This window comes from Gigantopelta aegis, chromosome 9, assembly GCF_016097555.1.
Source record: "Gigantopelta aegis isolate Gae_Host chromosome 9, Gae_host_genome, whole genome shotgun sequence".
In the NCBI taxonomy this organism is placed as follows: domain Eukaryota; kingdom Metazoa; phylum Mollusca; class Gastropoda; order Neomphalida; family Peltospiridae; genus Gigantopelta; species Gigantopelta aegis.
The window spans coordinates 52,616,934-52,632,438 of NC_054707.1; the positions used below are offsets into that span (position 1 = coordinate 52,616,934).

Below are 15,505 nucleotides of genomic sequence, written 5' to 3' on the forward strand. Positions count from 1 at the left end.
ATTCCATACATTATATCTTATGTTGCACACGGAACTGTCTGACGTCACTTTCTGATTGGGTACAACCAACCAGCAGGAGATACACACTAACACAATGACATCCCCAGCAGTGAAGTGTAGATTCAAGTGAAACTCGTGGAAAACTACAAGGCGGTTCCTTCTAGCATTGCAAAAGGCTCTCGCTAAGTGTTTGCTACAGGCCGTTATTAATTAGTGCCGTGGGCAAGGCTACCTTTATATATAGTCGACAAAGGACGGTGAAGCCAGTTTGATACGGCATAAACTAAAGTTCCGTTTGTTATGTGACAAATTAAACATCAGAGTTTTAGAGTAGAGTAAAATTTTAAAACAAATTGAAATAGTCGAATTTTCTTTTTTATCCTATCAAACAAAATAAGACAGATAGACGAAGACCGATAACAGAATATGTTTTTAACTGTGTACACTTACGTTCAGTGGTTTTATAATACTGTTTGTTATGGTGTGATATTCACTAGAGAAATAATGTTTTAAAATTTAAGATGCTGTTAAAATGTTTGTATATTTCTTTTGGTTTTTATTTTTCCAAACGAAAACTTAATCGAGGATATCCATTAATAGCTTCATGTGTTTAGTAAATAATTGACTCTTTGTATACATTCAGGGCTTCTAGAATACGGCAAGTGATAAAAAAGAAAATCTACAAGGTACAACGCTTGGAGTTGGCTCGTACGAAAAAAAAAAAAACATCTACAAGTCATTTCTTTCGATTTGCTATCACATGCGATATTTTACTAACAAATAGTTGGCAACCAGTAATCTTTGACCCATTGATGACATCAGTATACCTACCGATGTAACTTTATTCAAGTTATAAAGTGTAAACACTGAAGAATTTTTTTTTTATTGCTTGCCGCCATGTTCTTATTTGCACTGGTACCCAAAGATTTGTTACTCTAATGTTAATAGTAGTACAGTGCAAGCGTAAAATGCGAATTATGTTATTAGTTTTTAAAGGTTGCATGTCACCATGTATGTTGCAAAACGGTCCAGGTGTAAATTATTAATTTAATTTATAAAATATCACATAAATTGCAAAAAATAAATAAATAATAAAAATAACTAATTACACAATATCATGAAATAGATAAATATAACAAAGTACCTATACTGAAAAATTACTAATTTTGTATGTTTTTTTTTTTTTTTTTGGGGGGGGGGGGAATGGGTGGGATTTTTTTGGGGGGTGGGTGTGGGGAGGATTTCCCATTCTTAAGTACATAAATATATACTCATTCATAAGTGATAGAATATTTATTTGTTTTTAATATTGTTAATTGTCGTAATATGTAACATGGATTATATATGTATGTATATATGTATATATATATATATATATATATATATATATATATATATATATATATATATATATATATATATATATATATATATATATATATATATATTAACTTAGGTGGTTTTAGTGGAAACAATTATTTAAAAAATCTAAACTGATAAAAATGGTTTCATGTTTTTCTAAACAAACATAAAGTGTGCCTAATGAGCCTATGTGTTGTGCAAATTGACAAATTGATTACATATGATCTCAGTATGCAAAATGTACCCGGTACACTAAAAAGTTAATTATTTTAATTTACTGTGGGTTTTTTTTTTTTATCAACAGTTAAAATTGGGCAAGTGAATTTTTTACCATGGCCAGTGAATTTTCAAATCCACTGGCCCAATGGCAAGTGAATTTTTAAAAAATTCTAGAACCCCTGTACATTTAAAACATATTCTTTGAATCGAAATATCATGGTAAGTGCTGCTCTGTGTATGGAAAGAGGTACTTTGTATCGTTACAGCGAATTTATATTTCATTCTCTGGATTATGCACGGCGGAAGCAAGTAGACATTTAGGGGCTGACTAAGATCGAGGGCGCAAAGCAACGTTTCTAGGGTTTCGAGGGGTGTGCTTCCCGGTAACATTTTAAAAACTACATGTCATGAAATGCAATTACCTGCAAACTTCATCTCTGTCTTAAGATTTACTACCAATAATATCCGCCGTACCTGTGTCAAATGTGTCAATATTCCGTGGTGTAGTAAGGAAATATTCCTTTCATCTATTGATTTTTTAAAGTTGGTCGCAGCTGTTTTTGACTTCATATTATGAATGAAATAAGAGCTGTTATTACTAGTATTTTGTTTTTCAGATGAGGAAGCACAAAATGTCCAAGTAGATAGCTTACGGTTTGAAGAGCCTGATAAAAATAAGGGATACAAAAATACAAGAAGAATAAATAAAAAACGTAAGAGTTCCAAATTTGACAACATTAGTAGAATACTGTATTTAGTATCATCAATTTTACTAGCCACCAGATACTGATTTCTAAAGATTTGTAAAGCATTAGAATCGGATCCCATCTGTCTTCAAATTTCATATTAATTGTTGTTGTTGTTATTTATTTATTTATTTATTTATTTATTTAATAATTTATCATTAATTTTAATAGCCACCAGATACTGATTTCTAAAGATTTGTAAAGCATTAGAATCGGATCCCATCTGTCTTCAAATTTCATATTAATTGTTGTTGTTATTTATTTATTTATTTATTTATTTAATAATTTTAATAATGATGATGATGATAGTGATGATAATAATAATAATAATAATAATAATAATAATAATAATAATGATGATGACGATGATGATTATGATTATGATTATGATTATTATTGTTGTTGTTGTAGTTATTGTTATTGTTATTATTATTATTAAATTGTTAGACACAGCATTGAGTTTACTACAGCATATGAGCAACAAAGTAGTATTATCATTAAAAGCAAACAAATCGATGATTCCCCCCCTCCCCCCTCCTCCGACATTCTCTACTGGAGTTATTTCTTTTTGATATTTCGTTTCGACTAAAACATGTAAATTCCTTACATTAACTTCAATTCGCTTCTCGTTACGTACAGAGTGAAAAAAAGGAATCAGCTACGGAGTAAAAAAGGAATCTGCACAGAACACGCCGCGCGAAGACGTCATCGCGACTTGAGTTAAGGGAGTTTACGGCGTGGTGTTGGGAACACTGACTGTTACCGATGGTTGGCTAGAGTTGTGTTGTACCACTGATATGGCGACTTGTCGCAGCTTGCTGAAGACTTGGATACTGCTAATTGTTGCAATGGTGTCGGGTTTCTCACATACGGTAGGTTCTGTACTATTTTGTTAATTTTGTCAATAGATTTATTAATTTTGTTAATAAGTTAAAATATTCAGTGAAAATAGTTTAGGTTAAAGTTGGAGAGTCACGTTTTGCACATATATATACGCTATGTAAAATATTCAACGAAAATAGTTTTGGTAGAAGTTGAAAGGATTGGTGTTTTGCATGTAGAGTAGGTTTCATACTTTTTAGTAGTGATTTTATTAATTAAAAAAATGAATATAGTTTATTTGAATGTTACAAAGTTTGTAGTTTGCAGTTGCATATGTATATATTATATAAAATCTTTTTATTGAAAATAGTTTTGATAAAAGTTCGAAAGTGTCAAGTTTTGCATATAGAATAGGTTTTTAAACGTTTTCTAAATATTAATTTGGTTAATAAAATTAAAATATTCAATGAATATATTTTGGATGAAAAGGGTCAACTTTTGTTAAATAAAATTAAAATATTCAATTGAAATTGTTTAGGTGCAAATTTAGTTAACGCTTTTGGTAAATAACATAGTATGGTGTCACAGGTTGAAAGTTATAATTTGTTGTTTTGAATAAGCATTCATACATCTACAGTGTGTTCTTGGTTAGAGAGAGAGAGAGAGAGAGAGAGAGAGAGAGAGAGAGAGAGAGAGAGAGAGAGAGAGAGAGAGAGAGACGTATTAGATCATATACAATTTTTGTGACTCTCAATTTCTTGGATATTGGAAATACTATACTGTACTATTTAAATAGTGTACTATTTAAATTTGGTATATCTTTTCTAATAAAAACATATATCTTAGCCTGCCATTGGCAAAATGCTAACAGAAGAAGAAAGAAAGAAAAAACCAGTCACGCAAACTGAATGACTGTGAGACTGCTAAAAGCAGCCGTCGTATTCACGTATTCATGCTTTTCTCATTAGAATAAGAACAACGTGCAACTGATGTCAGAACAGAGGATTACATCCAGCACTATATTGTAATTATTAATCGGTGATTCAACTTCTTTCGTAAGACATTCCTCAATCGACTCATACTCAGAGTGAGTTTTAGTAGCTCAGTTTGGAGGTGGCTGTGGATATGCTGTGAGGTCAGAACGCCCACTTCTTTTTCCCTAGCTCCCAACAATCCACCAACTAACCACTGCCCTGGACACACATCCCTGTGGCTAAGATGCGCGCCCAGGACACGGAGCTGGAAACATAAGTGAATATAATTATACGCGTGAAAATAACACGAAAACCACTTGAGCTCATTGATTATTTATCATCGCCTATTGGATGTTAAACATTTGGCAATTCTGACATAGTCTTAAGAGAGGAAACCCGCTAGATTTTGCCATTAGTAGTAAGGGATCTTTTATATGCACTTTCCCACAGACAGGATAACACATACCACGACCGTTAACATACCAGTCGTGGTGCGCTGTGGGCCACCAACGGGGATTGATCCTAGACCGACTGCGCATCGGGCGAACTAACATGGATGAATGGAGGGTACCCAAGGGATGGTGTTAGAAGTGTGAGCAATAGGATATGTATCCCAACTACCTCTATCATTTAGCTCAGTCGGATGAGCGCTCGCCTGAGGTGCTTGCGTCGTAGTATCGAATCACCTCAGTGGATTCATTCAACTGATTGAGGTTTTTCTCGTTCCAGTAAGTGCACCACAACTGGTCAAAGGCCGTTGTATGTGCTTTCTTGTCTGTGGGAAAGTGCATATAAAGTATCCCTTTCTGCATTAGGAAAATGTAGCGGGTTTCTTCCCATGACTAATAGTCAGAATTACCAAATGTTTGACATCCAATAGCCGATGGTTAATCAATCAATGTGCTTCAGTGGTGTCGTTAAATAAAACAAACTTTAACTTTCCATTTTAAACTCAGGGCGTGACGTAGCCCAGTGGTAAAGAGCTCTCCTATTGCATGGTCGGTCTAAGATAGATCCTCATCTGGGGCCCCAGTGGGCTATTTGTCTTTTCAGCCAGTGTTCCACAGCTGGGATGCTGTATATAAAAGATTCTCTGCTGCTAATCGGATAGAGTACCCCATTACATGGCGGCAGCAGGTTTCCTCTCTCGTTTTCTGTGTGGTCCTTAACCATAATAATATCCGACGCCATATAGCCTTAATTAAAAGGTGTTGAGTGCGTCATTAAATAAACATTACTTTCTTCCATTATAAACTCACCAAATGCAAACCACAAACAACCAGTGTTAAACAATCCCAGTGTTCTAAAGTGAGAGAAGTGTTCGATGCACAATTATTGAAATTCAGATGTTTGATTTAACACTTTGGACGTTTTACTGAACAGAGAGTATAACATAATAAACACACACAAAGCTAGTTAAAGGTGCTTGGCGGTCTGACAACATCGTCTGGTATTTCTGGCTAAGACTTGGTTTCTTGTTTAAAATAGTACCTTCTTTACATCTAATCGTGCGAAAGATATCTATCAGCAAATTCGCCGGCAATCTCCAACCCAAAAGTTTCTAATCTAATCTGGAAGGAATGTTTTATTTAACGACGCACTCAACACATTTTATTTACGATTATATAGCGTCAGACATATGGTTAAGGACCACGCAGATATTGAAGGAGGAAACCCGCTGTCGCCACTTCATGGGCTACTCTTTTCGATTGGCAGCAAGGGATCTTTTATATGCACCATTCCATAGACAGGATAGCACATACCACGGCCTTTGATGTACCAGTCGTGGTGCACTGGCTGGAGCGAGAAATAGCCCAATGGGCCCACTGACGGGGATCGATCCCAAAACGACCGCGCATCAAGCAAGCGCTTTAACACTGGGCTACGTCTCGCCCACTAACCTAATTTGAAGACGGGGAAATGCGAATGATCAAGTGAAGTGTATTGAATTATTGTTAAAGAGCCTAATGATTCAACAGAAAGTAGTTCTAAATGGTTCTTACAAAACACCCCGTGTCATTAAACATTTTTTTATCGGCCTCGGTGGCGTCGTGGCAGGCCATCGGTCTACAGGCTGGTAGGTACTGGGTTCGGATCCCAGTCGAGGCATGGGATTTTTAATCCAGATACCGACTCCAAACCCTGAGTGAGTGCTTCGCAAGGCTTAATGGGTAGGTGTAAACCACTTGCACCGACCAGTGATCCATAACTGGTTCAACAAAGGCCATGGTTTGTGCTATCCTGCCTGTGGGAAACGCAAATAAAAGATCCCTTGATGCCTGTCGTAAAAGAGTAGCCTATGCGGGTTTCCTCTGAAAAACAGTGTCAGAATGACCATATGTTTGACGTCCAATAGCCGATGATAACATAAAAAAATCAATGTGCTCTAGCGGCGTCGTTAAATAAAACAAACTTTTTTTCTTTTTTTTTAAACATTTTACGCGTACAAACACTGCGACACGAAAGATTTTTTAAAACGTTTGAACACACAAGAACACACCACATGCACATAATCGAATATTTTAAGCAAGAAAGTGTATGTTTGAACTAAAAGTACTTGAGCCTATTGAAAGAGGACAGTGAACCTATAAGATAATAGGGATTCTAAGGGGGATAACAGAAGTTGGGTAAGTAGCAGTAAATGTTTTCCAAACAACTAATCAATGAAATGATTTGAATATTCACCGATGACTTAGCCTGAATCGCCAGATGATAGAATTATGAAAAGTGATTTATTGCAATCTAGACAAGCAGATATTCCTTTGTGTCTTGGAAATTAGACAGTGACAAATGAGAACAGCTCAACGTTTCTAATTAAATGAACACATGCACGAACTGGTTTTAAGTCCATTCGACACAATCATATCTGTTTACTGTCTTTCAAAGAATTAATTAATAGTGAATGTATCCTTTCAAAATGCTCCTTAAACTTTGTAGAGATGAAGCATGTAGCTTTAAAAAACCCAAAGACAATAAATAAATATATCTATGATTGCAATACATTTTGGTTGAAGAAACATTAAACGTGTATTCCAGTAACATTTAATCCTTTATAAATATTTTAATGCTGACAGAACGGTTTTTGCTGTTGTGATTTGGTTGGTTGGACTGTTGCTTAATTATTCATGTTTCCTATTAAATGTATTATTTTATTTACTTTTGTTTGATTTTAGGTTTATTTTTAGTTTTGTTTTATTGTATGTGATGTAACGCAACGCAACGCAACGTAACGCAACGCAACGCAACGCAACGCAACGTAACATAATGCAATGTTATTAATTTATTTTGTTATTTTAAAATTTGTCTGTTGTTGTTTTAAAACATTTTTTTCGTTCCCCGGTATATTCACTAAATTAACTGTCTATGGTGTGTGACACCCTAATGGAATATCACATTATGTACAGGCGACCAGAGTACTGATTAATGATGTGCAGCGTGGATTACACTCTTGGGGACGCTAGTTTCCAGTCTTATCAATTAAATCTAAATACGTATTGACGGCCATAACTTGGTATCTGGCTCAGATACCGTTACGTATTTCCGTTCATCTCCGTGCTATCAAAGTAAGAAAGTACCATGCGGTTATTACGCCATTTATTAGATAACTGCGAGTATCAGTAGACGTTTTCACTCTTCTGAGCTAGTTTAGATAAGACACCAGCAATTTGCAATGTTTAATCGACACACTTTCCGTTTCAACCGCAGTAAATAGATAACTGATATAACGCCGTGTCTTACTTGGTTATTTCATACAAACAGAACGTGTCCATGTAAGCTAAAGACGGCGCCACACGATATGAGAATTGTTGATTGCATAGCAACCAATGAAATGTTGTCTTGTCACAATCGGCTATTCTTGTACGAAGCACTCGTATCATGTGACATCGCCTTTAGATAGATAAACAGCAATTAAAGCTGCATTCTCAGTTTTGAATGTCAAATTTCGCTATTTTAACATGTATTAAAAACACATTTTGGTCAGGCCCTTATTGTATAGCACGTGTACAAAACAGTGGGTGCCCCCCCCCCCCCCCCCTTCTCTCTCCAATATAAAATCCTGGCTACGCCAATGACAGAATTACAGAGAACATCTTACAATTCCAGTAAAATACTAGCGGTTAGGTTTTTTTTTTTGTTGTTGTAAATATATCCATGCAATTAAACATCAAACTGTGACGTCATGCGTTAACATGTTGGTCACACTTATTTGATTTTTCATAATATAGAATACTACATGAGTGCCCGTTAGATACCGTTTATCTTACAGCGAGTTGTTTAAAGACGTATCCAACTTGCTTTGGCTCGTTGGATACATTTTTAAATAACGACTATCTAACGAACACGAATGTAATGTCCTATGTCTTACATATCTCCAGAAAACAATTTTAAAATAAATTTAGACGCCTTTTCCATCTAAAACCTATGTACGGCCCTAGCGTTTATAGTTATCTTGTGCGTCACAGATAAGTAAATTTCAGGTTTATAGGATATTAAACGAGCTTCCATTTCGTATCATGTTTATGTCCCAAGTGAAATAATTAACAGTTGCCACGAGCGTATTTATCGAGGGACATAAACATGATACGTAATGTTAGCGAGTTTAATATCGTATTTATTACCCATAATCTATCTTAATTTATATCACTCATCTGTTTGGATGACGTTCCTGTAAGGTTGCCGTGCGCCAATTGATGACGTCATCGTGTGACGTCAAAAGTGTTACGTCCCACTTGGCATTCGGGTGGGACAGATCACTTTGATATGTACCAAGATATTTTAAAGGGACAGACCCTAGTTTCAACACGTGAAAATTAACACTAATTTTAGTTAATCTACAAACCTGTAACACATTTGGATAAAGTTACAACTGAGTGAAACATGAGTCTGTGAAATGGTGATTTAATTAAATACCCTCTAAAAATAGACTACAACTCGACTCCATAACTGTTACTTCTCAGACGCACGTGCGTTTTTAAAAATATGAGAAATGCATTTTCTGACATTAAAAACACCAGGATGACCAAAAACACTTCGAATGTATGGAAATTGATAATCTAAACCATAAAATCTAAGTTAATATAGAGTATGATTTCAGTTATCAAAAACTGCTATAATAGTAAAAAAATATGTCTTGGTGTTTAAAAACTAGGGTATGTCCCTTTAACCATATGGGTAATAATAGCTTGAACGTCACAGAATGATCGATTCGACCGTGTTTTTGTATTTTTAATACCGGCATTGGTGACCCGGTCATCACCTAGGAGCAGCCAGTCGTATGTTTTTAAAATGTTATCGCACGTATATATGTTAACACTGTGTGTTACCAAAGATAACGAATAGTGTTCTCACCAACGGGTGTGTAAGAAATAGTGGTAAATGATATTATTTGGATGTAAAATAACTTCTTGTCATTATGCAACGTTAAGACTGCCTCTATACGTATAAACCGGCCTCGGTGGCGTCGTGGCAGGCCATCGGTCTACAGGCTGGTAGGTACTGGGTTCGGATCCCAGTCGAGGCATGGGATTTTTAATCCAGATACCGACTCCAAACCCTGAGTGAGTGCTTCGCAAGGCTTAATGGGTGGGTGTAAACCACTTGCACCGACCAGTGATCCATAACTGGTTCAACAAAGGCCATGGTTTGTGCTATCCTGTCTGTGGGAAGCGCAAATAAAAGATCCCTTGCTGCCTGTCGTAAAAGAGTAGCCTATGTGGCGACAGCGGGTTTCCTCTAAAAAAATCTGTGTGGTCCTTAACCATATGTCTGACGCCATATAACCGTAAATAAAATGTGTTGAGTGCGTCGTTAAATAAAACACTTCTTTCTTTCTTTCTATACGTATAAAGAAGCAATTAAAAACGCATTATCAGTTTTATATTTAAGGATGTTTCATCAGTTGACGGTTAAGAAGCATTATTGCTGCGTATCGCTTAAAAAACTGAAACCATGTTCAACCCAGTACGCATTTTTCACAGTAGCTACAAGTTGAAAGCTTTTAAAGGTGTTGATTGATTTGATTTAGGTTTGTAATGTTATTCGCAGACCATCTCACTATAAACTGATTAATAGCTGAAGCAGTCTTCTCAGACTTCGACAATTAATGGATTGTCTTGGAGCAATACTACTTAACTTTTGAAAGAATTTGCAGCTCTAAAATCATATTGATGAACTTAAGAGTACCTTTCTCCAAACCTGTTTGGTTTTCTGTCAGATGCCTCAGAAACTATTTCTACACACTATCGGCATCGGATCTTCATATGCACATTCCCAATTACATGACAGCAAATACCACGCCTTTCCATGTGTACGCACAAGTGGTGGACCATCGGTCGAGTTATGGGCCTAAAGCTGATTTCATATGCACACGGCATGCGGTTTGCGATTTGAGGTTTTTTTTATTAACAATCTGCTGAATGACGTTCATGACAGTTGTTCACCTGCACCCGGTTTGAATCATGCTGCTCGTTTCTTTTCTTTTTTTCATGCGGCATGTTTTTCGAAATCGATTATGTAGCGGATTCAGCAGCTCGACGTAATGACACAGATTAAAATATCTCCTTTTACACTTAACTTTAGGTGCAAAAGTAGTTTAGATTTTTCGTTGATGCACAAATCGTCAGTGCGATCGTAGTATGTGACAATGTCCCTCTGTCGTCATGTCGTTATGTCTCTAACAAAGGGTGGCGTCGCTCTGTCGTTATGTCTCTCTAACAAAGGATGGCGTCGCTCTGTCGTTATGTCTATCTAACAAAGGTTGGCTTCGCTCTGTCGTTATGTCTCTCTAACAAAGGATGGCGTCGCTCTGTCGTTATGTCTCTAACAAAGGATGGCGTCGCTCTGTCGTTATGTCTCTCTAACAAAGAATGGCGTCGCTCTGTCGTTATGTCTCTCTAACAACGGATGGCGTCCCTCTGTCGTTATGTCTCTCTAACAAAGGATGGCGTCGCTCTGTCGTTATGTCTCTAACAAAGGATGGCGTCGCTCTGTCGTTATGTCTCTCTAACAAAGGATGGCGTCGCTCTGTCGTTATCTCTCTAACAAAGGATGGCGTCGCTCTGTCGTTATGTCTCTCTAACAAAGGATGGCGTCGCTCTGTCGTTATGTCTCTAACAAAGGATGGCGTCCCTCTGTCGTTATGTCTCTAACAAAGGATGGCGTCGCTCTGTCGTTATGTCTCTCTAACAAAGGATGGCGTCGCTCTGTCGTTATGTCTCTCTAACAAAGGATGGCGTCGCTCTGTCGTTATGTCTCTCTAACAAAGGATGGCGTCGCTCTGTCGTTATGTCTCTCTAACAAAGGATGGCGTCGCTCTGTCGTTATGTCTCTAACAAAGGATGGCGTCGCTCTGTCGTTATGTCTCTCTAACAAAGGATGGCGTCGCTCTGTCGTTATGTCTCTCTAACAAAGGATGGCGTCGCTCTGTCGTTATGTCTATCTAACAAAGGATGGCGTCGCTCTGTCGTTATGTCTCTCTAACAAAGGATGGCGTCGCTCTGTCGTTATGTCTCTAACAAAGGATGGCGTCGCTCTGTCGTTATGTCTCTAACAAAGGATGGCGTCGCTCTGTCGTTATGTCTCTCTAACAAAGGATGGCGTCGCTCTGTCGTTATGTCTCTCTAACAAAGGATGGCGTCGCTCTGTCGTTATGTCTCTCTAACAAAGGATGGCGTCGCTCTGTCGTTATGTCTCTCTAACAAAGGATGGCGTCGCTCTGTCGTTATGTCTCTAACAAAGGATGGCGTCGCTCTGTCGTTATGTCTCTCTAACAAAGGATGGCGTCGCTCTGTCGTTATGTCTCTAACAAAGGATGGCGTCGCTCTGTCGTTATGTCTCTCTAACAAAGGATGGCGTCGCTCTGTCGTTATGTCTCTAACAAAGGATGGCGTCGCTCTGTCGTTATGTCTCTCTAACAAAGGATGGCGTCGCTCTGTCGTTATGTCTCTCTAACAACGGATGGCGTCCCTCTGTCGTTATGTCTCTCTAACAAAGGATGGCGTCGCTCTGTCGTTATGTCTCTAACAAAGGATGGCGTCGCTCTTTCGTTATGTCTCTCTAACAAAGGATGGCGTCGCTCTGTCGTTATCTCTCTAACAAAGGATGGCGTCGCTCTGTCGTTATGTCTCTCTAACAAAGGATGGCGTCGCTCTGTCGTTATGTCTCTCTAACAAAGGATGGCGTCCCTCTGTCGTTATGTCTCTAACAAAGGATGGCGTCGCTCTGTCGTTATGTCTCTCTAACAAAGGATGGCGTCGCTCTGTCGTTATGTCTCTCTAACAAAGGATGGCGTCGCTCTGTCGTTATGTCTCTAACAAAGGATGGCGTCGCTCTGTCGTTATGTCTCTAACAAAGGATGGCGTCGCTCTGTCGTTATGTCTCTCTAACAAAGAATGGCGTCGCTCTGTCGTTATGTCTCTCTAACAACGGATGGCGTCCCTCTGTCGTTATGTCTCTCTAACAAAGGATGGCGTCCCTCTGTCGTTATGTCTCTCTAACAAAGGATGGCGTCGCTCTGTCGTTATGTCTCTAACAAAGGATGGCGTCGCTCTGTCGTTATGTCTCTCTAACAAAGGATGGCGTCGCTCTGTCGTTATGTCTCTAACAAAGGATGGCGTCGCTCTGTCGTTATGTCTCTCTAACAAAGTATGGCGTCGCTCTGTCGTTATGTCTCTAACAAAGGATGGCGTCGCTCTGTCGTTATGTCTCTCTAACAAAGGATGGCATCGCTCTGTCGTTATGTCTCTCTAACAAAGGATGGCGTCGCTCTGTCGTTATGTCGTTATGTCTCTAACAAAGGATGGCGTCGCTCTGTCGTTATGTCTCTCTAACAAAGGATGGCGTCCCTCTGTCGTTATGTCTCTCTAACAAAGGATGGCGTCGCTCTGTCTTTATGTCGTTATGTCTCTAACAAAGGGTGGCGTCGCTCTGTCGTTATGTCTCTCTAACAAAGGATGGCGTCGCTCTGTCGTTATGTCTCTCTAACAAAGGATGGCGTCGCTCTGTCGTTATGTCTCTCTAACAAAGGATGGCGTCGCTCTGTCGTTATGTCTCTCTAACAAAGGATGGCGTCGCTCTGTCGTTATGTCTCTCTAACAAAGGATGGCGTCGCTCTGTCGTTATGTCTCTAACAAAGGATGGCGTCGCTCTGTCGTTATGTCTCTAACAAAGGATGGCGTCGCTCTGTCGTTATGTCTCTCTAACAAAGGATGGCGTCGCTCTGTCGTTATGTCTCTAACAAAGGATGGCGTCGCTCTGTCGTTATGTCTCTCTAACAAAGGATGGCGTCGCTCTGTCGTTATGTCTCTCTAACAAAGGATGGCGTCGCTCTGTCGTTATGTCTCTCTAACAAAGGATGGCGTCGCTCTGTCGTTATGTCTCTAACAAAGGATGGCGTCGCTCTGTCGTTATGTCTCTCTAACAAAGGATGGCGTCGCTCTGTCGTTATGTCTCTCTAACAAAGGATGGCGTCGCTCTGTCGTTATGTCTCTAACAAAGGATGGCGTCGCTCTGTCGTTATGTCTCTAACAAAGGATGGCGTCGCTCTGTCGTTATGTCTCTAACAAAGGATGGCGTCGCTCTGTCGTTATGTCTCTCTAACAAAGGATGGCGTCCCTCTGTCGTTATGTCTCTCTAACAAAGGATGGCGTCGCTCTGTCGTTATGTCTCTAACAAAGGATGGCGTCGCTCTGTCGTTATGTCTCTCTAACAAAGGATGGCGTCCCTCTGTCGTTATGTCTCTCTAACAAAGGATGGCGTCGCTCTGTCGTTATGTCTCTCTAACAAAGGATGGCGTCCCTCTGTCGTTATGTCTCTCTAACAAAGGATGGCGTCGCTCTGTCGTTAAGTCTCTCTAACAAAGGATGGCGTCGCTCTGTCGTTATGTCTCTCTAACAAAGGATGGCGTCGCTCTGTCGTTATGTCTCTAACAAAGGATGGCGTCGCTCTGTCGTTATGTCTCTCTAACAAAGGATGGCGTCGCTCTGTCGTTATGTCTCTAACAAAGGATGGCGTCCCTCTGTCGTTATGTCTCTCTAACAAAGGATGGCGTCGCTCTGTCGTTATGTCTCTCTAACAAAGGATGGCGTCGCTCTGTCGTTATGTCTCTAACAAAGGATGGCGTCGCTCTGTCGTTATGTCTCTCTAACAAAGGATGGCGTCGCTCTGTCGTTATGTCTCTCTAACAAAGGATGGCGTCGCTCTGTCGTTATGTCTCTGACAAAGGATGGCGTCGCTCTGTCGTTATGTCTCTCTAACAAAGGATGGCGTCGCTCTGTCGTTATGTCTCTCTAACAAAGGATGGCGTCCCTCTGTCGTTATGTCTCTCTAACAAAGGATGGCGTCTTCGGGTTATCTGTAGGTATTTTCTTAGACACTCTAACTACATGATGCAGAAGGTAGCTTTAGAAGTATGTCATTCGGCTTTTCTTCTCGTTGCATGTTACAATCTCATGATATGTGAATTTGTAAGCCGCTTTCCGTTACAACGGCCCGCCAAACAGTGTCTCTTTCACTAACACTGCGAATGAACGTGACCTGGATTAATACGTTTAAAGGAAATCGAAGAATGGAGCATTAAGGAAAACAAACACAATTTTACTGGAGATTACAGCTTTAATATGTACTTCGTGAACAATTGTATAAAATATCATTTATCTATAGTCGCCTGTCAAAAAACAATTGTATAAAAGATTAATCATCTATAGTCACCTGTTACAGAACAATTGTATAAAAGATTATTCATCTATAGTCACCTGTCAAAAAACAATTGTAAAAAAGATAAATCATCTGTAGTCACCTGTGACAGAAAAATTGTATAAAAGATTATTCATCTATAATCACCTGTCACAGATCATTTGTATAAAAGATCATTCATCTATAGTCACCTGTCACAGAACAATTGTATAAAAGATCAATCATCTATAGTCACCTGTCACAGAACAATTGTATAAAAGACCATTCATCTATAGTCACCTGTCCAAAAACAATTGTATAAAAGATCAATCATCTATAGTTACCTGTCACAGAACAATTGCATCTATAGCCACTTACCACTGAGCAATAGTAACATTGTATAAACAAATGATTCATCTATCTTGTGGTCACAGAACAAAATGTATAAACAAATAAATTATTTATAGCCACTTATCACAGGACAATTATATAAACTGTATAAATAAATGTTTCATCTACAACACAATTGTATAAAATAGTTTTAAAAAACATTCATCTATAGCCAGCTGTCACAGAACCATTGTTTAAACAAATCATTCGTATATAGCTGCCTATCAATGAACAATTGTATACAGTTATCTAAACAAATCATTCATCTATAGTTACCTGTAACAGAAAGATTGAATATAATTGTATATGCAAATAATTCAT

General features: G+C 38.5%; 1 protein-coding gene across 2 annotated transcripts in view; it reads left to right on the forward strand.

Annotated features, from left to right (window-relative positions):
* Positions 1 to 15,505, forward strand: part of LOC121381406 (secretin receptor-like) — a 98,522-nt gene that overhangs the window by 21,653 nt on the left and 61,364 nt on the right. For both annotated transcript variants that reach the window (XM_041510705.1, XM_041510706.1), the window contains exons 2-3: positions 2,199 to 2,294; positions 2,967 to 3,199. In XM_041510705.1, coding sequence (XP_041366639.1) covers positions 3,125 to 3,199 — 75 coding nt within the window. In that variant the 5' untranslated portion in view covers positions 2,199 to 2,294; positions 2,967 to 3,124. The remainder of the gene's footprint in view (positions 1 to 2,198; positions 2,295 to 2,966; positions 3,200 to 15,505) is intronic.